General features: G+C 37.3%; 1 protein-coding gene across 9 annotated transcripts in view; it reads left to right on the top strand.

Moving 5' to 3' along the window:
- Positions 1-20,146, top strand: part of MYO6 (myosin VI) — a 102,655-nt gene that overhangs the window by 26,079 nt on the left and 56,430 nt on the right. For all 9 annotated transcript variants that reach the window (XR_012579756.1, XR_012579757.1, XM_074538350.1 and 6 more), the window contains exons 2-7: positions 3,834-3,972; positions 9,991-10,060; positions 14,694-14,767; positions 16,781-16,910; positions 17,912-18,017; positions 19,866-19,921. Coding sequence is in view for 7 of the 9 variants with exons in the window: in XM_074538350.1 (XP_074394451.1) it covers positions 3,856-3,972; positions 9,991-10,060; positions 14,694-14,767; positions 16,781-16,910; positions 17,912-18,017; positions 19,866-19,921 (553 nt within the window). In the remaining 2 variants the exon portion in view is untranslated. The remainder of the gene's footprint in view (positions 1-3,833; positions 3,973-9,990; positions 10,061-14,693; positions 14,768-16,780; positions 16,911-17,911; positions 18,018-19,865; positions 19,922-20,146) is intronic.

Raw genomic sequence — 20,146 nt, 5'->3', positions numbered from 1 at the left:
TTTCCTTGGACTTAGCCATTTTAGTGAGTTACTGTTGGTTATTTAATGAAGTCTAATTTTTCATTTGTTTTAATTAGTTAATTGAACAATCAGTACAGTGCCTTGGTATAGCAGACTGTTCATAGGATTGTAAGTAGGATCAGATCATGCAAATGCCTGCCTCTGGGCTCTGGCAACAGGTTTAAAATTGCATTAGTATATTTTGCCTTTGTAGAATTCTTTCACCAGATGGTAGCGTTTGATTTCTATTTAAATAGTCTGCAACAGCCAAATGTAGTTGTACTACATTATCTTAAAGTCAATACTACTTAGGTAAACATAAGTGGGAGGAGCATAGTGTGTTAACTTTCAACTGAGGAATTCTTAGTTGTTTCCTATACACAATGTGTTATGTAGATAATTTTTTTTTGAGAAAAAAATGTCATTAAGCATTCTCCAAAAGGGGGAATAATAGTGCAGAAAAAAAGTTACAGAAATATTGGTGGGTGTTTTTCTCTGAATCTGGGCAGTGATTTGTCTTGCAAGTTGTTTGAACACTAGATCTAGTGTTGAGCTAGTGCTGAATGTGTTAAGTATTCTTATTGATAATTAAGGAAAGGTCTATTATTACGTACCAATTATAAATAAATAAAATCTGACATTTGAAGGAATAGCTATTAAGTTTACCAGCTTCAGGCAAAGGCTTATTTTATATTGCTATCCCTCTTGTGCTCAACAGAGAGAAAAACTCCAATACTCCTGAGGTCTTTCTATGTAGAAAGAGAAAAGGGCAGCTGGCTTCCACTTCTAAGCATAACCTTTGCAAATTCGTTTTGGAGATGTCTTAATTGTGGAGACCAAAATGATCCAGTAACATAAAATCAATTAATGTATGTTAAGTGCATACACACAAATACAAATGTGGATGATAACTTATTTCGTCTCCTTTTTTGGAAGTATTGTCCAGGTTACTCCTTGTGCTTCATGGTGTTGCTATCAAATTTGTTGCCTTAGAGCTTTTAGCCTGGGCATGACTCTCTTTGCTTTCACTGTTTTCAGAAATGGTATGCTGTTTTAGCAGTGTGATGAACTGCATGTAGATTGGATTTAGATGGATGCATATCGGGACAAAAGCTGTTCCCACTGGTAGTTCCTGTTCATATAAAATGCTGGTTTGTAAACTGGCTGTTCAAGAGCTTGTTCAGGACTAGGCTGCCTGCATCTGTCTCAAGGCAATGGCACAATACATCAGATGGGGGTGTAAATAATAGAGCAGGTAATACCTGGTAAGTTTTGATATCCAATTTCAGTGTGCTCCTTGCCGGAGTCCCAGCTGACAGAGATGAAGTGGTGCTAAACCCAAAATGTTACAACTGCTTTTATGTCACTTCTCAGCCAGAAGACTGTATTTATTAAAATTAATTGTCCCATTAATAACTGACTCACTTGTATTTAGATTCCTTTCATCCAATGGCATTTTAGATGCTTGCAAAGCCTCAGGTACTTTTCTTAAATTTGCAGTTCCTGGTGGTGGCTGAATTCAGTCACTGCTTGGTCCTTCAAGAGGATTTTTTCAGCTTGTGACACTCCTCTGTCATAATTCATTAATGAAGTATGTAGTTGCCTTTAAGAATATGTAAGAATGCAAAAAGCCCTGTCAGTGAACAAAGCAGAAGCATCTGGATGTGAACTGGAGAGGTTGGATTCCTACTTCTGCTGAAGTTTTGGCAGTAATTTTAGGGTTTGTTTCTCGTGCAACATGGTTATGTCCAAAGCCCTGACCATGGTACTTGGGGTGTAAAAGACAGCCTTGTTTTTAGTGGTTGTGTGACATATCGTTTAACTACTATTTTGAACTAGCATTTTAAAAGCAAATGATAGGTTTGTGAAGAAATGAAGGCTTGGTTATATCCAGAAATAAACTCGGCTGTTTAGCAACTATGCCCACAATGGCAGTTGAATCTAGAGGTCAGGTCTGGATGGAAAGAAATTCCTTTTTCAGTATCATAAAATAAAGAAAAAATGGCCAGCAGCCAGTTGTGAGTGAAGACAGATGTTGTTTACAGGATTTATCGTATAGTGATAGATGAAGATCCTATTTTGTAGAGTTCATGGGCTGTGGCGAAAGGGTGGAAGTGTACAGGAGAAAGTGTGATACTGGAGGTTTTAGAACATAACTTTCTGTGTGTAGTTAAAAGAACTTACTGTGTTTTGTACATGGGAGAACAGTAAATCACAAGTTTTCATCAATATTTCACAATAAAGTTGCCAAGGAATAAGACAGCTTGCTGTTAACCAAGACCAGCAGCATTCTCAAAGAGATCACAGCCAGCCTTTTCTTTCCCTTCCAACTTTTCTGACCTGTCCTTGGAGGCAGTAAGAAGCAGGTTATGTGCAGCATGTGGTGACATATCCTCTGAGGGGCAATGTCCTTTTCTGCTTGTAGTTGTACAGCTTTCTGGCCAGCCAATCACTCTTTTCCTTGCTGCTGCTCATGGCAAAGGGATTGGTAGCCTTCACTGTTCATGAGAAATTTTGGATCTTCTTTTTCCTTCAGATATGGGAAAGAAAAATGTGGGACACCCTCCCAGGCTTTCCCTAGACTTCTGGAGTTCATTGCCAGTGTTTTCTTTGCTGCTTGGCAGGCTCATTTCTTTCATGCTGAGAGAGGCAAGTTACACCTTGGTGGTATGAGATTACTTTTTACAAATTTTGGAATCACTAAAACATGTCAGTTTAGTAGGTGAATGAGTTTTAGAGAGGAGTAAGGAACAGCAAGGAGAAGTGAGCCTTTTAAGCTGAGTGGACTCTATTCTTATGAGGGTAAGGACTATAAAGTAGGTTTAAAAGAAACCAAAACCAAGCCAACAAAAAACCCCCCAAAACAACCAAACACTAAAAAAGGGACCAATTCAGCATATTTAAAATGGCACCATTAACCATTCAGAGAGTGCCAACCTTGGCAATTTTCCTGGTTAGCTCAGTGAGTATTGCGTGCAATCAAGTACTCCCTTTTAATTGGGAGCTTATTTAGCTGTATAACTTGAGGAGCATAAAGTTTGAATATCTTGGCCTTTGCATCTTTTTCACGTGCAGATAAAAATTATTTTTAAAACAATTTTCATATAATTTTTAATAGAAAATAAGATTACTTAAGAGAAAGACCTGTAATGTTACAGTATCACAAGGGTCAGCCCTTAAAAGACTTACAGGATGATAAATCAATTGAGACCAAATATATTTGTGGGTTATTTGAAAGCCATATGTTCAGCCACACAAAAAGAGTGAACACATTCATTTGGTTCAAATGCCAAGAGACTGGATTTCTGCTCACATGCCTCAACGTGTGCTGTTGCAAAAATACAAATATTTGCACACCAGCTCAAATACAGACAACTAGCCGTTAGTCATATGCCCCACTGCATGCACATACATACATATATATGTGTGTTTGTCTTTACATATGTATCCATATATGTGTATATACACACACTCCTAGTATAGTCTTGGCTTTGAATCTATCTTGCACTTCTACTTGGATCATGAGATAGACTCCCTTCTTGATTCACAAGTCAGGGAAGCTGGATAAAGAGCTTCAGGGAGCAGGGTGTGGATCCTATGAAAAATGATTCTGGTCTTCAGTCTTGTCCATGCTGAGGTCCAAGGGGTGTCCTCTGTATGCGAAGCATTGCGAGTTGGATAAAGGCTGGCTCCAGTCTGCAGGGGCTGTCTCCTTTCATACTGAATAATAGATGTAAACATAATAAACTAAAGTCTGTGTCATAAATCCTGTTGGTTTATTCAATTTGTATACAAAGTGTTTTGATTAATTTTAGTTTTATATTTTCTTACAGGAAATACTGGATAGATCCCACAATGGAAGACGGGAAGCCCGTTTGGGCTCCACACCCAACTGATGGGTTTCAGATGGGGATGATTGTGGACATTGGCCCTGACAATTTAACTATTGAACCTTTGAATCAGAAAGGCAAGGTAAGTGTGTCACAAACAAAGGAACAGAGAAAAAATATACAAAGAAACCACCTTACCTGTAGGCCACGTCTTTGCCCCTATCTTCAACTGCACACAGCCTGAAGGAGTGAAAAATCAGCTTTCTGTTCTAAGTTTGGCTAAGGATCTTTGTTCAGCTTTAGCTTGTATTGCAATGGACCCCTCACACTGACAAGAAGCACATATTTGTCAGTTATCTGCACATGCATTGAGTATGTGCTTGTGAAAGAGAGGAGACTTGAATCTCTGTAGCCATTTGATTCAGTACTGTATGCTTTATTTTTCTCAATTAGACACTGATGAAGAGCCTGCTGTTAAGATTAGCTTCTCTCTTTTTCTTTACATGCATGGGAAGGGTCCTACAGGGATGTGCTGGGCCCTGGCTAAGATTAGACACCATTAGACTGATGAAGACTGAGAGATGAATCCTCTTAACTCAAGTGCCTTGAGAAGTAATATGATAAAAAAAAGGTTCTGTGGAATTGCTACATCAAATTAAAGTCAAATAAATGTATCTTTTAAAATGAAGACCTAATTCATCCTAATTAGTGTGTTCCAATGACTTGATTTATCATGACATCTTTCAGACTCATTATGTCGTAACTAAACGTCAGTTTTTGCAGGAAGCACCTTCAAGCTATCAATTATCCTAATTCAAATGGTCAGATTCCTGGGTTGTACTAGCTAGAATAAGATTAGCATTGCCTTAAAAGTTGTGGTTTCAGTCTTTTTGAATATATTTTTTGTGCCCTTTCTAATAGTTTCAGTTTTTCTTGTGTTCAAGGATCTAAAAAAGACAACAATGTGTTTTGTTGTCTTTTTTTATATTAGCAGTAGGAGAGAATGCCTTGTCACAGGTCAAAAGGTTATGCAGCAGTCCTTCCTTTTGGGGGAATGTTTATAGGCTTTCTTTTTTGTGCATCTTGGACAGGAAGTTGATTTTGCCTTCCTTAGAAATACAAAGTGTAACAACTGATTTTTGAGTGAGAGAGATAAAGTGTATAGGTTTAGTAGTAGCAGTAGTATTCATTTGTCAGTTTGAGGAGGAGCAAGATTATTCAGACAAGGATATTAAATATTCCAGATCTATGACTAATATGAAAATGACTTAAATAAATTTCACCCCCACTGCTGTTTCTGCTTATATTCCCCAATGGTCCTGATGCCATAAAGAGCAAAAGCCTTTACTCTGAGACAGAAGCAATAATAATGATATTTCTGAGTGACTATTTCTAATATATGCCCCTTTCAGGGACTATAAATAATTAAAAAAACACAACAAAAACCAAAAAATGATCCTAAAATACAAATAGTTTGTTTCATGGTTTTCTCAACAACAAAAAAAATCTCATTTGTCTAGGGAGTTTTTTATTCTGCTGTTGGCTGTTTTGAATTAAGCAGATCAATTAAGAGCCTAATGTTCATTCAGCTAAGGGAACAAACACTTCACAGTCTAAATAGAGATTATGGTCCCGTATTTTAAACTATCAAACTTAACTGATTAATCATATATTAATAAAGGTGGACTAAAAGGTTTTCTTGGTTACCTTCTCAGTCTTTTCAAGGTGTCATTGGTTTCTTTTTCAAGAACTATTTCTCCTTGCTTTTTGGCTTATTAAGACGACTCTGTCCTTCTGCACTCAGACCATTCATTTGAAGTAGTCAGCATTAATACTCATTATCACTTTTATTTTGTTTTCTTAAAAGGGTAGTTCAGAAGTGCTCTTCAGCAAGAATGCCTGATCCAGCAGCTCTGGAGTTGCCCATGATAATTACAGGGAGGAGAGGAGTAACCTGATCTTGTAAACATATCCCAGCAGTGTAACTTATTATTATTTTTTAATCTGGGTCATTACCATGTCATATGTATTCTCTGTAGGCACTGGTAGCTTGCCAGAGGTCACAGTCTGAAAAGGAAATGTGTATGCATGTGTTTGATTATTGCCTTTTATGACAGTGTTGTCAATAGCTGCAGTAGATGCTGCAAGGCAGCAGTTTCACTGTGTCTTAAACCCCTCCCTCCCATGCCCATCCGTGGCCAGCTCTGGCACTGCAGAGTGGCACCTCCCAGCTCTGAGCTGTGCGTGACACCCCAAACCAGGTCAGAGAACAGATCCAACTGGAAGAAGTGGAAAGTTTTCAGGATGGCAGAAAGCAGTGGAAGGGGGGCAGAGGAGCTGAGGCCATTGTGGTGGCAGGTTGCTTCACATTTCATTATTAAACCAAGTTACCCAGTCCAGGCTCTGCGAAGGTCCAACGCACCAGTTCACTTAAACCCCAGCAGCAGCAGTTTTGGGCACCACAGCCCATCCCCAAGTGTTGACAGCTCTGTGCAGAACTGTGTGTCTAAGGGAGCTGGGGATCTGAGTCACTCAGCCTGCCCTGCATGTACAGTATGGTGAGCCACAGAGGATGCGTGTTACATGATGGGAACCTTTTCCCAAAAAGTAGATCATTGGCTTGTAAGGTTTATAAATGCCAGGACTGGAAAATAAATACCAGGAAAAAACAGCCGGAGAAACTGGAGAGGCTTTGGTAATGAGCATGGTCACACTTAGAACTGGAGTCCTGCCCTGAGAGCAGGCTCCAAACTGGATTGGTTGTACCAGAGCTGGCAGTCCTGGCCCACGGCCCACCAGCAGTCACCTGCTAGTGGTACAAGGAAGCAGGCAGGTAGAGAGGGAATCAGCTGTTAAATTCAGCTAGTATTGTGCTTTCATTTCTCCTTAAAGTGTTATTTTCTAAATGTACTGGGATTTGTAATCTTGGATCCTGTTGCATATATATCTTCTTTTTCTTTGAGGTTAAAACAAGGAGAAGGCAGATGACAGTGAAATTGCTAAACAGGGGATTTACTCTTTTCTTGGAGGTAGCAAATGTAAATAAAGTGATTAGGAAGAGATGCACTGGAAGGGCTTGCACCTTGAGATACCATTCTGGGCACCATGGGGCCCAGAGGAGTAGGGGGCAGGCACTTCTTAGAACATCAGCAGTCATGAGTTTCTGGCAGTCACTGGGAGGGTGTGAGGTGCTGCAGGCACTCACTGACACCCCTCCTGCCATAACTGAGAGACACCTTATGGCTCTGTGCCACTTCTAAAGGGTCATGGAAGGCTTTATGGACCACCTGCTGTGGTATGCTGTGAATAACCAGAAAGGTATTTTTCCCAGCTAAGTATAAAAGAGTAAATGTACTTTGAAAGTAAGGATCAGAATGTTCAAAGTTCAGTGCTTCAAGCTAAGGTGGTTTTGTTTGTTCTTTTTTTTTTTTTTTTTAACAGTGAGCACAACTTGCTTTCACAAGTGAGACATGCTCTTGTCTGTCTTACACATGGTTTGTTCTGCTGTAGGTTGACTTGTGAAATACAGCTGAGTGTAGGGATGTCTCCTGTCTGTATCTGGAAGGCATAAAGGAAGGCATGGTTACACGTATTGGATTACATGGTAGAAAGAAGATCCTGCTTGAATGGAAAGATATCTTTTTTCACTCATCTAGTTTCTGGGAGAATAGTTAAGATTGCCATTGGATTTCAAGGGTTGCTTCATTACAAAGACGACAAAAAAAACCCTTTCAGAATGCCCTAAAACTTGTTTTGCTTCCTAAGACCATTTTATTGTCTCATAAGATTAATATACTCTCCACTCCCATAGAACAAACTTGTCCTAAGTTATGATTAATGCAGAAGTCTTCCCTCAAGTATCTGAAGGGTTTTTTTCCTTAAAATAATTGTTTAAAAAATTTTAAAATAGTAAAATATAGTAAAGAATTTCTTTGGATATTTTCTTATTGATAGATTAGATTATTAGCTTATTTTCTTTTTAAAATACTAGATTTTAATACTTGGAGCTGTGCATATCTAGCTATCATACTTATCTACATGACAAGTACCTTACTTTACATAAAGTATTCCAAATGTGATGTACGGCAGTGAAATTGTATTTTTAACATGTTGAAACTGGACCTATGTTCTTATCTAAAAAAGCCCAGCGGAAAAGCATTAACTTTCAGATAGGAGATAAGACAGCATGAATTCTCTGAATTGGTTTTTTTTTGGGGGGGGGAGGGGTTTGTTTGGCTTTTTTCCTTTAAATTTATCTTGACTCAGAAGGCTTAGTGGTGAGGACATTGAAAAAGCCATTCCTCTTCTGGGTTAGCTCTAGCATGACTGACTTTAGCTCCAGAAATGTTAAAGTATCAGAAGTTTATGAAGTGTCTCACAGAATAGCTGGGAATTGTGTTTATTCTCTCCTGTCTTTGTTAGTGTTTACACATCAGCAGACAAGAAGTGAAGGTACATTTTTGTGAAGCTCATAATATTATTTTTAAACTTTCCCACTGTTTCATGCAGAGGGAACTGATCATGTAGGGAAGTGTTGTATTCCAGTACATCTTTACCAAACAAGATCTACCTTCAGTGTTGACAAACTTGTAGAGAAAATCATGATGATGATGATATGTAGTTACGGTAATACTGTGAGAGGGAGGAAAGGGTGTGGTGAATCTCTGCCCTGCTAAAACTCTGAATATCAGCAGGCATCTTTCTGAGGTAGGTAAAGACATTGAAGGCTTCCATGGCCCTCACAAACTCTTATAAATAATATTTTGGAGGAAGTTGGTGTGATGGATGTTCAGATGTTCCATCGTTATCGAGCAGCCTTGTTTCTCTGAGGAAAACATCTTGTACATATTTTTTGCATTAGATCCTGATAAGGGGATGACAAAATGTATTTCATTATGGCTACAAATTGCATACTTTATGATAACTTGGTAGGGAAGGGATACTGTAGATTTCATGTTTTCCGTCTGGCAGCAATTAGTTCTGCTCTGAGACATTTTTAACTATTCCCACTTCAAAGAGAGTTGCAATTTGTGGCTGTTAATGATGGTGTAAGCCCCAGGACCTCTCAGACTGTCGTGCCCAAGAAAATATGAAACAAGTTGCTGTCTTTCTCCTAAGTTTCCCTGTGAGATGTTTCTCATGGGACTACCTCGCTGAGTACAATGTTAAACCAGCAAACATGTTTGTTTATTAAGTTCATTCTTTAGATCCAGTTGGTTGCCTTTTCAGATATTAGACCAGACTTCTTGTCTCCATTTCCATGGGGAAAAGGAGCCTGTGCCTGCAGTGGCATGGCGGCTGTCATGTTTAATTGGTACAACAGGGGTTTTGTTCATTCATCACTGGCTCAAACGAGCTGTTACTACAGTAAACAAAAAAAAAAAAATAGAATTAAAAATCTCCTTTGTACAATAGGTATTTTTGTGCAGATGCTGTAATGCATGCTTGCTTGGATGTTTTTCCTTCCTTTTTACAGCAATATAAATTATGATTTCTGGAGATGAAAAAAAGAAACAAAGATGCTTTTGTTATGAATTTTTCCAGTTGGATGTGAACACTTGATAAATGGTTGTTTTGTATAACTGGAATACAAGGGTTGAAGGAAGGTCTTGTTTTATTGATTTATTGAAGAAAAAGACCAAAAAACCAATAACCAAAGCTACAGTATTTGGTGATACAGAGGATGTTATGTATTGAACATTAATATTTTAAGTAGGGATATTTTAAAACAGACTATCATAACAACATCACAATCCTTTGACTGAACTAATGATTTGCATTTTATTCTTTCTTCCTTGCAAAACGGAGGAAATTGTGTGTAATTTATAATGCTGTTACCTTTGCATTACTTTTTTAGTCTTATTTTTGGTATTGCACAGTATGACATGCAATTTTCCACCTGAGAATCAAATATTATTGCACTAAAATATATATTACAGTGAATTCATTTTTATAATGTAGTGTAGTAATATAAATGCAGCACTTTTTGTCTGCATCTAGTAACTCAGTAAAATTTCCAATTCTGAAGTATAAAGCTGGTGACTTCATTTTAAATCATGCAAAATTACAGTGCACTCACTTGTATGATTGCATGAGATGTCTTTGAACTATATTTCTATTTTATGGAATTCTGACAATGTTAATGTTTCTTATCTAACAGACTTTCCAGGCTGCTATCAACCAAGTGTTTCCTGCAGAGGAGGACAGCAAAAAGGATGTGGAAGATAACTGTAAGTTATGAATTTAAATAAATTTTGCATTTCAAAAACATATATACAATGAAATTAATATTGTTTCCTTAACAAGCTTCCTCTTTCTTCCTGGTTGTCTTTGTTTGAATTTATGTATGACCTTTGCTATTCCTTTAAACTTCTCAAAGGAAGCCCATTTAAAATATAATTTATTGTGGTTTGTAGTTTTCATATGAACGCTTTAGAGGAATGGACAGTTGCCTAATTCCCATATAAAACTGTTGCTTAACTTCAGAAATATTCCGTTCAGCATTATGGGTGTAACTATACTTTTTATATGTGACAAAAGACTCAGTGTCTTTATCAGCACCTGTGTTTGTATAGCATTTTCCTGCATTTAAGGAATTTGTCAGATAGCATTCCTGTGGAAGTAGAGGTAATGGAATATAAGTTTTAAGATTACCTTCCCAAAACTGGGAATGGGAATCTAGATCTATCACGACCACTAAAAAGGATAGACTTGAATTGGATATAGGAATGCTGGTGGAGAAGGAGTTTTGAGGTGAGCTTGTGTAATAAATGTCACTGTTGATCTGCAGGACTTTTGTTTTATTGAGTATTTTGTAGTTAGGTGGATGGAAACAGTTGTCAAATCTGGGGAGAGGGGAGAGAATACTGGGAAAGGCGAGTGAGTGCTATGATCAGCTTTTAGACAACTGTTAAATATTTTGCTGTTGCTGCACTCTCAGAGCAATCACAGAGCCTCCCCTGTCTTGAATATGGATGAAGGCAAGTCTTTTCAACATTTCCTGTAGTGTTTACTGCTTGGTGAAAATACTGAAGACTTTGTAAATAGTGGGCAAAAATACCTTCTATTGTTCTTAGTTTAAAATAAAGGCTAGGGGTCTGGTCTAGGTGATGTAACTTCAGTTCCTGTCCTGTAATAGGGTTTAGTATTTGCATCCCATGACAGGAAATGCAGCTGTTACAGCTTCTCCATGAGAAACAAAAAAATGAGATCTGTCTCTTATGCTCTGACTTAGATGGTGCAGTGTGGTTAGAATCAAGCAGGTAGCCTTGCTTCCAGCTGCTTATATTTTTGCAACAAGGATGTGGGTTCAAACTTTTCAAAGCTGTTATCTGTATTCTCTGTACATGGTGATTGTCAGGGAAATGCACTTAATCTGTGCATCTGTCCCAATGATTTTACTGAGATGTTCTGACGCTCTATGTCCTGGTCAGGGAATTGAAACGAGATTATGGAAATAATTTAAGATTTCAACAGAATACTATTCAACTAAGTTAGTCAAAGAAATTATCATCTTTGGCTTTGTGAGAAGATAAAACTTAAAAATCCTTTGTTCAATAATCCCTTCTGTATCAAACATTATTTTAACTTTCCAGTATACTCTAACTTGCTGCTCAGAAGTTGCAGTTCATTTGCAGGATGTGTGAATCCCAAATTCAATTTCCTTCTCTGTCAGAGAGTATTTGTGTTCACTATCATCGATTTCTAGGAAAAACAACTATACTGAGTGCTTATAAAACTGTTCTGAAAAATCATGAAAGGTGAGTAAAAGGACAGGGTATTGGATAAGACTGTTAAAAAAACCCCAGTTCTACAGACGCAGAGCCTTGCAATTGCTTCATAAAATAATTTTCTATAGAAACCCTACTTTGTGGTATGGGCAGGAGAGCCACTGTGAGTAAATTTGACATTGACATTTCCTTGTTTTTAGTGCTTCGCTTCACTTATGTGAACTATGTGTGTGTGTAAGTAAATATATGGGGAACTGAATGCACATGTATACACTGGTTATATTTAGACACGAACCATACGAATATTCAGAATTCTCTCTCTCCGGTGACTTCCTTTGCCTTTGGATATGGATGCCCCTTCCAAAGGATTTATTCTAAAGAAGATGCATTTTGAATTTGCTGGCATAAGCCTTAGTTTGCGTGTCTTGAGGTGGTGGCATTCCCTTGGGGAGCATGCTCCTATTGCAACTGAGTCTGCAGGTACAGCTGCTTTAATTGCGATAAGGGCACTGGGGACACAATGAAATCTGGGGTCCTTTGCTTTTGAGATAAGCAACCTAATAAAAAGTTGATGATTAACTGCTTCCTTTAAAATTCTGCAAACTCAGAGAGGTTCCTACAAAGATATGGTCAAGGATGTTGATAGACAATTACTATGTAATAATTTCTCATCTCAATACTGAGGATCCAAATGACTTCAAGTTTGCTAATTTTTTACCATGCTGTCCCCTCCCAGGCACATAGAGGGGCAGAAGGAGACTTGAACTTTCATTAGAGCAAGCAGGAGTTTCTGTTTCTGGCCCATTTCCTTTTAATGTCTCTTTCTCTTGGGATAACCTCAATAAAAGAGGTGAAGGCAGACCTGCAATTTGTGGTCGCAGTGCCATTTTCTCAGGCGTGTGAGCTGAGAATGCGCGGGGAGGGGAGGACGAGTCCGGCTGTGCAGCACCGGGTGTTTGTGCTCGGCTGCTGCAGCTCCCGGTGACTGTGGGCTTGTGGGGGAATGTGTGTCTGCTGTGCTGGCAGAGGAGGAGCTGTGGGGATGGGGGCCAGCCTGCTGTTTCATCAAGGAATTGTACACAGCCACGATTTCAAGGCTGTTATGATCCAAAGGGAGAGTTTACCTAGGGTAAAGCTAAAGCATGCCCTGTGTGCTTCTGCCAGTGCAGGAATATCAGTGCAAGGGGTTTTGTGGAGGAAGGTGATTTCTTCTGAACAAACCAGGGTCCTTTGACCTACAAGGTCCTTTGAAAAGTGTAAATGATTCCAGATATTTGAAACAAAGCTGTGTTTAGTCGTGTAATGAAGGGAAGGGCTGTTATTCAGCAGAGCTATGCAAGCCAAAGGGAGGCTGCAACTTGCTGGTGAACCTGACTTTGCTTCAGGCCAGTCTAGTGCAGATAAGGGGGGGACAGAGCCACCTCCACTCCTCGGTCCTATGCAGGAGGAAGGGTAAAATGCAAAACAGAAACACAGATGTTTTTGAGAAGCTCCCATTTTCTTTTGCCAGTTCAGCAGGAGGAGTGTTGAAAGAGATGTTGAGAGCTGCTTACTGAACTTCAGGTATCCTTGGGGGGCTAGGTGGCTGGGCAGGTTGACTTTAGGTCATGCAAACTGGCAGCCCTTTTTGCACATTTATGTAAATAAGTTAGAATACTTTGCTGCTGCAGCCCTTGAGAAAGGGTGTCAGTTCAACATAAAACAACTTTGTTGGTCATTATAGATAAGAGGTGTGTATGTGACACTTGTGTGAGGTTACTTGTGTGAGGTGCAAGCTAGTGGTTACTATTACAGAATCACAGAACCAATTAGGTTGGAAAAGACCTCTGAGATCACTGAGTCCAACCTCTGACCTAACACCACCGTGTCAACTCAACTGTGGCATTAAGTGCCATGTCCAGTCTTCCCTTAAAAAGAAAAGACATTATTGGTCTTATTCCATCCACAGTAGTTGGATGGATAGAAGTTTTTGTACTGTATTACTGTAAGGCTTATCAGTGTGGCAGTCTGTCAGTTGTCACTACACAAAATAGTGTTGTACATTTCACTTGAAGCAGTGAGATAAAAAGTATTGAGCATATTTAAAAATGGAGGCTGTGTAATGAGTAGAGCCCTCATTTGGTTTAGGGAAAATATTTTTAACAGTGTTATAGTGGGAACTGAAAATTACCTCTGTAATTAAGGCTGCTGACACTTTCCAGGGCTTTGTAGCTGAAAACAAGGACCAGCTTTGCCAGAATGTGAACCTGTAAAGTCTGAAGCTTTCTGTGGGTGCAACCATCCTGTAACATTTCAGCAGCTAGAGAATCACAGAATGTTCTGATCTGGAAAGGACCCGCAATACTCATTGAGTCTAGCTTTTAAATTAATATTAGCCCATAGAGGGATCAAACACTGTTCTTAGTAGCACGGTGCTCTAACCAAATGAGCTAATCTCAGGGTCAGGTGTTTTACGTTAAAGAACAAAGGAGAAAGATACAGCTAAGTTTTGATGTGTTAGCATTTTTTTACCCCTGACAGTTTCTCTGAGGAGGCCTAGTACTCACAAAATTCAGAACTGAAGCAGGGAAGGGTTAGTGCCTGGGATTGTGATGCTGCTGTTGCTGCCTCCAGATCCAGATTAGATGTTTATATTCATCAATTCAAAAATCACCAGAAGCCAGTTGTTACTCCAAATGTCAGTTGGGTGGCATTACCCTGGAGACACTGTGGCTGAGATTGGAGAGGGAAACTGGAAGGAAGGAAAGAAGGAAATAGTCATTGGTGGGGATTTTGGTAGGCAGCAGTTTCTGTGCTTAGAGGCTGGTGTGAAGGCAGATGCACCATGTTAGACAGGCAGGCTGGTTAAAGCAGCTTACACTAAGCAGAGCCTGTATTTGAGGCTTCTGCAGTCCAATTCTTTCTTCAGTGGCTTTCTGTAACTCCAGTTGTACAGTTAAGAGCAGGTTTGTGGTTTTTAAAATGTATATAGAGTCAGTACTCCTGTTCTCAAGACAGTGTGAAAAAATGATAGGGTTAAACTGTAAACAAAGAGAGGGGAAGAAAATTCTCCTTAATTGAAGATTTAGGTTTTGTTCTGTACTTAAAGGTAGTCCTGAGCTCTTAATGGTATGTGATTGTTTTTTACTTGCAGGTTCCCTGATGTATTTAAATGAAGCCACTCTCCTTCACAATATCAAAGTTCGGTACAGTAAGGACAGAATTTACGTAAGTATTCTGTGTCATGACAACCAATCTAATAGATATGTCCTTTCAAAAATTCACCATGTATTTCCACTTCTTTTTTTTTCCTATAAGAGAATTGCTAATGTGGAAAGGTCGAGGTTGTAGGCCTTTTTTTTGCTTTTTTTTCCTTATATTATACTTTTAGATCAGAATCCCATCTGATTTTTAGCAGGCAGAGCAGTAGGTTTTTCTCTACATGACTGTTTGTGTGCAACCATAGCACAGCTTTGTATCACAAATGTTCCTACAGGTAACTTATTTCACTGTTAACAAAGATGGTTTTCTTTCTTCATTATTTTTGAACGAAGCAAACAGGTGCCGTCTTTGACACCTCCTAGCTCAGATGTCCATCTTAATCTTTTATATTGCTATCAAATTGCCTAATTGTACTTAATGAATTCTGACTAAATTACATTTTGTCCTTGCCATCTGCCCAGATACTGACAGCTGTGAAACAGAAGATAAGAGTTTTCTTTCTTTCTTATTTTTTTCCCCCTAATAGAAAGCTGGCTAGGGATAATACAAAACAGTTCTAGATATTTTAAAGTGTCTGTGTTAAAATAATCAACCTTTCTTTTAGCACATATTATAAAATTAATTTAGTTAAACCCTTTTATATAAAAGTAAAAAGAAAGTATAATTGTTTTCTTCTGTTGCAGTTGATTTACATAGCTTTAAATTTTTTATGGCTCAAGATCAAGCGCCAGCTTTAAAATATAAATAAATAAAAATGGCCATTTGAATGCTGATCTGGAAAAATAATCCTTAAAGAAACCAAACCAAACAATAAAACCCCCCAAAGAAGCAAAATTCTGAATATGGACTAATCATGGGATAGGATAGTATTTTCATAAAGTAGGATAGTAGTTCATAAAGCCTTTCTTCAGTGTAAACAAGTACTACTAATATGATGTCCACACATGTATTTTCTGAAGGAAAAAAAAACAACTTTTTTTTCAGTTTATAATTGAACTACATTTCCCTTGTGAACAGCTTTATGCCTTTTTAAAAATCCTGGTTAACAATATTTATCTTGTTATTAAAAGGAAAGTTAATATTAGTATTTGCAACTCTTGAAGGAAAGTTTTCCTTTGGTGAAATAAGTGCTGAAAAGAGAACTACTTAAGAATCATCATATATTGTGTGATCCAGTCTTCTATTAATGTATCACACAATAGTTTCCAAATTTTAGTCTTCTAGGGACATTCTCAGTAACAACAAAGCAAATAAGTTATTCAGATGAAGGTTTACCTCATTTTCTTCAGATCTTTTCCTGCAAATCTGATTTTTAATTTGATTGTGACCCCTCTTCTTTCCTGTATATAACCTGGCAATTATAACTGAGCTTTAAGAGTTTCTTTCAGAAACATTAAAAAACCCCCTCTCTTCAGTCTTCCTTGTCCTATGGAAAGGTAAAAACCAGCCTTTGTCTGAGATTCTTCTCAAAATCCTTCTCTGTAAGAGAACACTTGCATTCTGTATTTCTCTCTGTGGAAGCAGCTATAGCTAATTTTCTTTTGGCTGAATGCTTTTATTGCCTGCCTTGAATGCATTCCCAGGCAGGATCCTGTCAGTCCTTCCTGCTGAGTTGCTTCCATTAGATATTGAAAAGCTATCCTCCTCACTGGAGGACAGTGTGTTATGCTATCCATGAGCTTAGTTCATTCGCTTTTGAGCAGGAGGATTTGGCGTCCTGTCCTTGATCCAGTAATGCAGACAATAGGAAATAATTTAAAAGGAGACTGGGAGAAAGGTCAGATTCAGGACATACTCCACAGCTCAGTGGTTAGGGAATTTTCCCAGGATAATTTCATAGAAATGCTGAGAAGATAATTAAAGGAACTGTAAAAATATATCCTATCTTGTGTTTGCATTCGCTGGAGAGGATCATAAATGCAATTGTTATTTGGAGGCTATAGTCTGTAATAGACAATTGCTGTTAACCACTTGTTTGGATTCTGCCTAGTAATTTGCTGTTCATTATTTTCTTCGCAGACCTATGTAGCCAACATTCTTATTGCAGTGAATCCATACTTTGATATACCTAAGTTTTACTCTTCAGATACTATTAAAAAGTACCAGGGTAAATCGCTGGGAACATTGCCACCACATGTTTTTGCAGTTGGTACGTATTGAGCTTGTATTTGTCTCTTAAAAAACAAACATTCAATACTTCAGAGTTATCTGTAAATTGCAACCTGTAGCAATAATTAACTTATTTTGAATTATTATAAAATAAAAGCACTAATGGCTAAAATTGCAAATCTTCTCATCTTTTTGAAGAACTTGTAAATGAGCAACTGTGACAACTCTATTAGTGTTATTCTGCACTTCCAGTGTTTTAAGTCTAAGCAATTCAAATATAATTTGCTGCCATTAAAAAAACCTAAAAAAGAAATAAAGAAATTCAAATTTTATAAGTGAAAAAGGTGTAATAATGATTGGCACTGTCTTTCAGTGTAGTAATTTTCTTTGCCTTAAATTATGTTCCCAGAGCACATTCACTGTTTCCTTTTATATGCTTGTGTTACAGACAGAAAGTACATTGAAATGTTATTTATGGCTTAAATTTGATTTCAGTCACTTTTGAAAATAAAAAATAATTGGAAACTATAATCAAAGTCTGACATGGTAAAGGCCTTCTCATTGTTTTGTATTTTATTTTGAAATAAAAAATATAATTAGCTGGAGTTTTCGTACCTGTTGCATAATAAGAGAGATTTTTTTCCAAGTTTTCTCAGATGTTACTTGTTGCAAAGTACAACTGAAAGTTTCCCTTTAAAAATATATATAAAATTAACACAGACTACTATTTTGTAAATACATTTCATTAAAAAGATTTAGCTCTAGATTGTTGATTTTGTTTTGTTTAATTCTGGAAAAAGTTGAGTAAGCCTTTGTTTCCAAGACTTTGAGTTCTTACATGTCAGTGTTGGAAGAATTAGAACTGTAGTATAAATTAAAGGAAAACAGAATTTAATAAACTATAATTAATTTAATTGTAAACATTTAGTTTCTATTCCTGAAAATGTTACATTTTAATTTTCTGTATTGTAGCTTAACTTTATCCTTGCAATTCTGCTGAGTATTAATTTTTGTCATGTCAACCATATTCTTCTTTTTAAGCTGATAAAGCATTCCGTGACATGAAAGTGCTTAAGATGAGTCAATCCATCATAGTCTCTGGAGAATCAGGAGCTGGCAAGACAGAAAACACTAAATTTGTTTTGAGGTTTGTATGTGAACCAAAGTTAGTATGTGAATCCCTTGTGTTTATGCATTTGGTTGACATAGAGGCAGAGCAAACTAAGGTCATCAGTGGGTTTAAGGTACAATTCAGTACGATATGTATTAGCTTCTATGTGCACTTTATTACAAGAAATTAAAAGCTGACATAATAATGTGCAGAAATGGCTACATACTCACAGAAACTTTAACTCAGTTGTACTGACATCATGTAGTTATTATGGTTTATGATACAGTCATTTTGGTATTGCACATCTGGTAATGTGGTTGATAAAAAATGTAACTAGACATATTGATTGTATCTTGCAAGACACTGTTGGTTTTGCCTTAAATGTGTGTTTCTGTGTTCCCCCTGAGGTTTTCTTTTTAGTTTGTTTATCTTTTTAACTTTAAAATACTTTACCCAAGTTTATTGAGTAAGACTGAATAGTGGTATTTATTTATTTATTGATGTTCATGTGCGACCAATACTAAATCAAGTGTATTAAATGATATGGAAAGCCGTGTTGCTGATATATATCAGCCTTGCTTCCATATCTGCATTATCTTTTAATGGCTTTTTATCACTCTGGAACACTAACTAGAAAGAACTGCTCCTTTAAGTACACCTGTGTCAATAGGTGGCCTGATGATGCAGGGAAGCACAGTGTGGGCAGTGTAAATATGCTCCCTTGCCATGCCTTGGACTTGTTTCCCTCAATAAATATTTAATTCCCTTTTCCCTAAAAGAATGTATTTTCTAGTATTTCTCTACAGTAGAGGTATTATTTTCCACATCCTGTGAAGAATTGTCACAACTGCCTGTCCTTCATACTGCTCTGCACTGGCCCTGGGCAACCTTTCATAAATAGCTGTAAGAATTACTGCAAGGTGCTGGCAATGATTTTTTACAAGGGACACCTGACTCTATTCCTGATAAGAGTAACAGAAAAAGACAGCAGGCACTGGAAGAATATCTCACAAGAGATGCTCTTAAAGGAGATTGTTCTTCCACTTCTCAGCAAAGGAAGAGCTCATTATCCAACAGGCAAATATCACTGCTGCTGCTTCTCCCCAGCACCCTCCACCACAGAGTCCCTCTACAAAACATAACTGAGTTTTAAAAGCTGCATGATTTTACCATTGTGGGTTTAAAAAGTAAAAGGTGCTAGTACAGCTCTTTTAGTGCTTCTAAAATTTTTTGGAAAGCCTCATTTTCAAGAGCTGTTTTTAACTTGCCCCAGATTCCCTTGTGAATTTCCAGAAAGCATGCCCTGAGAGCAGGGAAAAAAATAATTAAAAAGACTGGGACTTTGGAGCAAGCAGATTGTGGTTCTAGTCTCTAATTCTTTCTTCAATTGCTAAATTGAATCCTGCCTTAATTGTATACTTGTAATTTCTTATCCTTACCATCTCCATGTGGATTTTTATTAACACTGATAGTTATGAATACAGAAACACTATGGATGGCAACAATCTTAAATTCAGGAAATAGACATGAAACCTAATGTATTTAATAAGATTATTAATAAATACAGATAATACAGTAATAGTTTGATTATATTTCTATTAAACTGTAATTTCCATATGCATGTTAAAAAGAAATTTCCGGCAGGCCTTGAAGTATTAAAAAAAAATTGGAAGTGTGCAAAAATATTTTTGTTTTAACAAAAAAGAAAAGTTAAAAGTAAAGTTAAAGTTTATTTCAAAGTGCATAGGTATTTGAAACTTTAAATCAGAATGCCTTTCATATAGTAATTAGTTAGTATTTGTGCACAGCCATGTTATACCCTGCTTAAGTGAGGAAACCTGACATGAGATGAATGATACTGATTTTTTTAATCTTACTTTACAGGTATTTGACAGAATCCTATGGCAGTGGCCAAGATATTGATGATAGAATTGTAGAAGGTATTGGAATTTCTTTCATTTAACTACAGGTTCCCACATGATTTATTTTTTCAGAAATGTGACTCAACAGCAAGCGAATAAAAGTAGCATAGAAATGCTATCAGACTTTCTAGAGCATAATTTATAGGCAGTTGATCTTGATCCTAGGTTTTGAAACAATTTTTATTTTTAATTCACTTTATTTATTATAGTATCATGCTGTCATTCATTAGAAAACATTTATGT

This window comes from Zonotrichia albicollis, chromosome 3 (genome assembly GCF_047830755.1).
Source record: "Zonotrichia albicollis isolate bZonAlb1 chromosome 3, bZonAlb1.hap1, whole genome shotgun sequence".
Lineage (NCBI taxonomy): Eukaryota > Metazoa > Chordata > Aves > Passeriformes > Passerellidae > Zonotrichia > Zonotrichia albicollis.
Note: the sequence above shows the minus strand (reverse complement) of the source record. Positions and strands in the feature narration are given on the sequence as shown.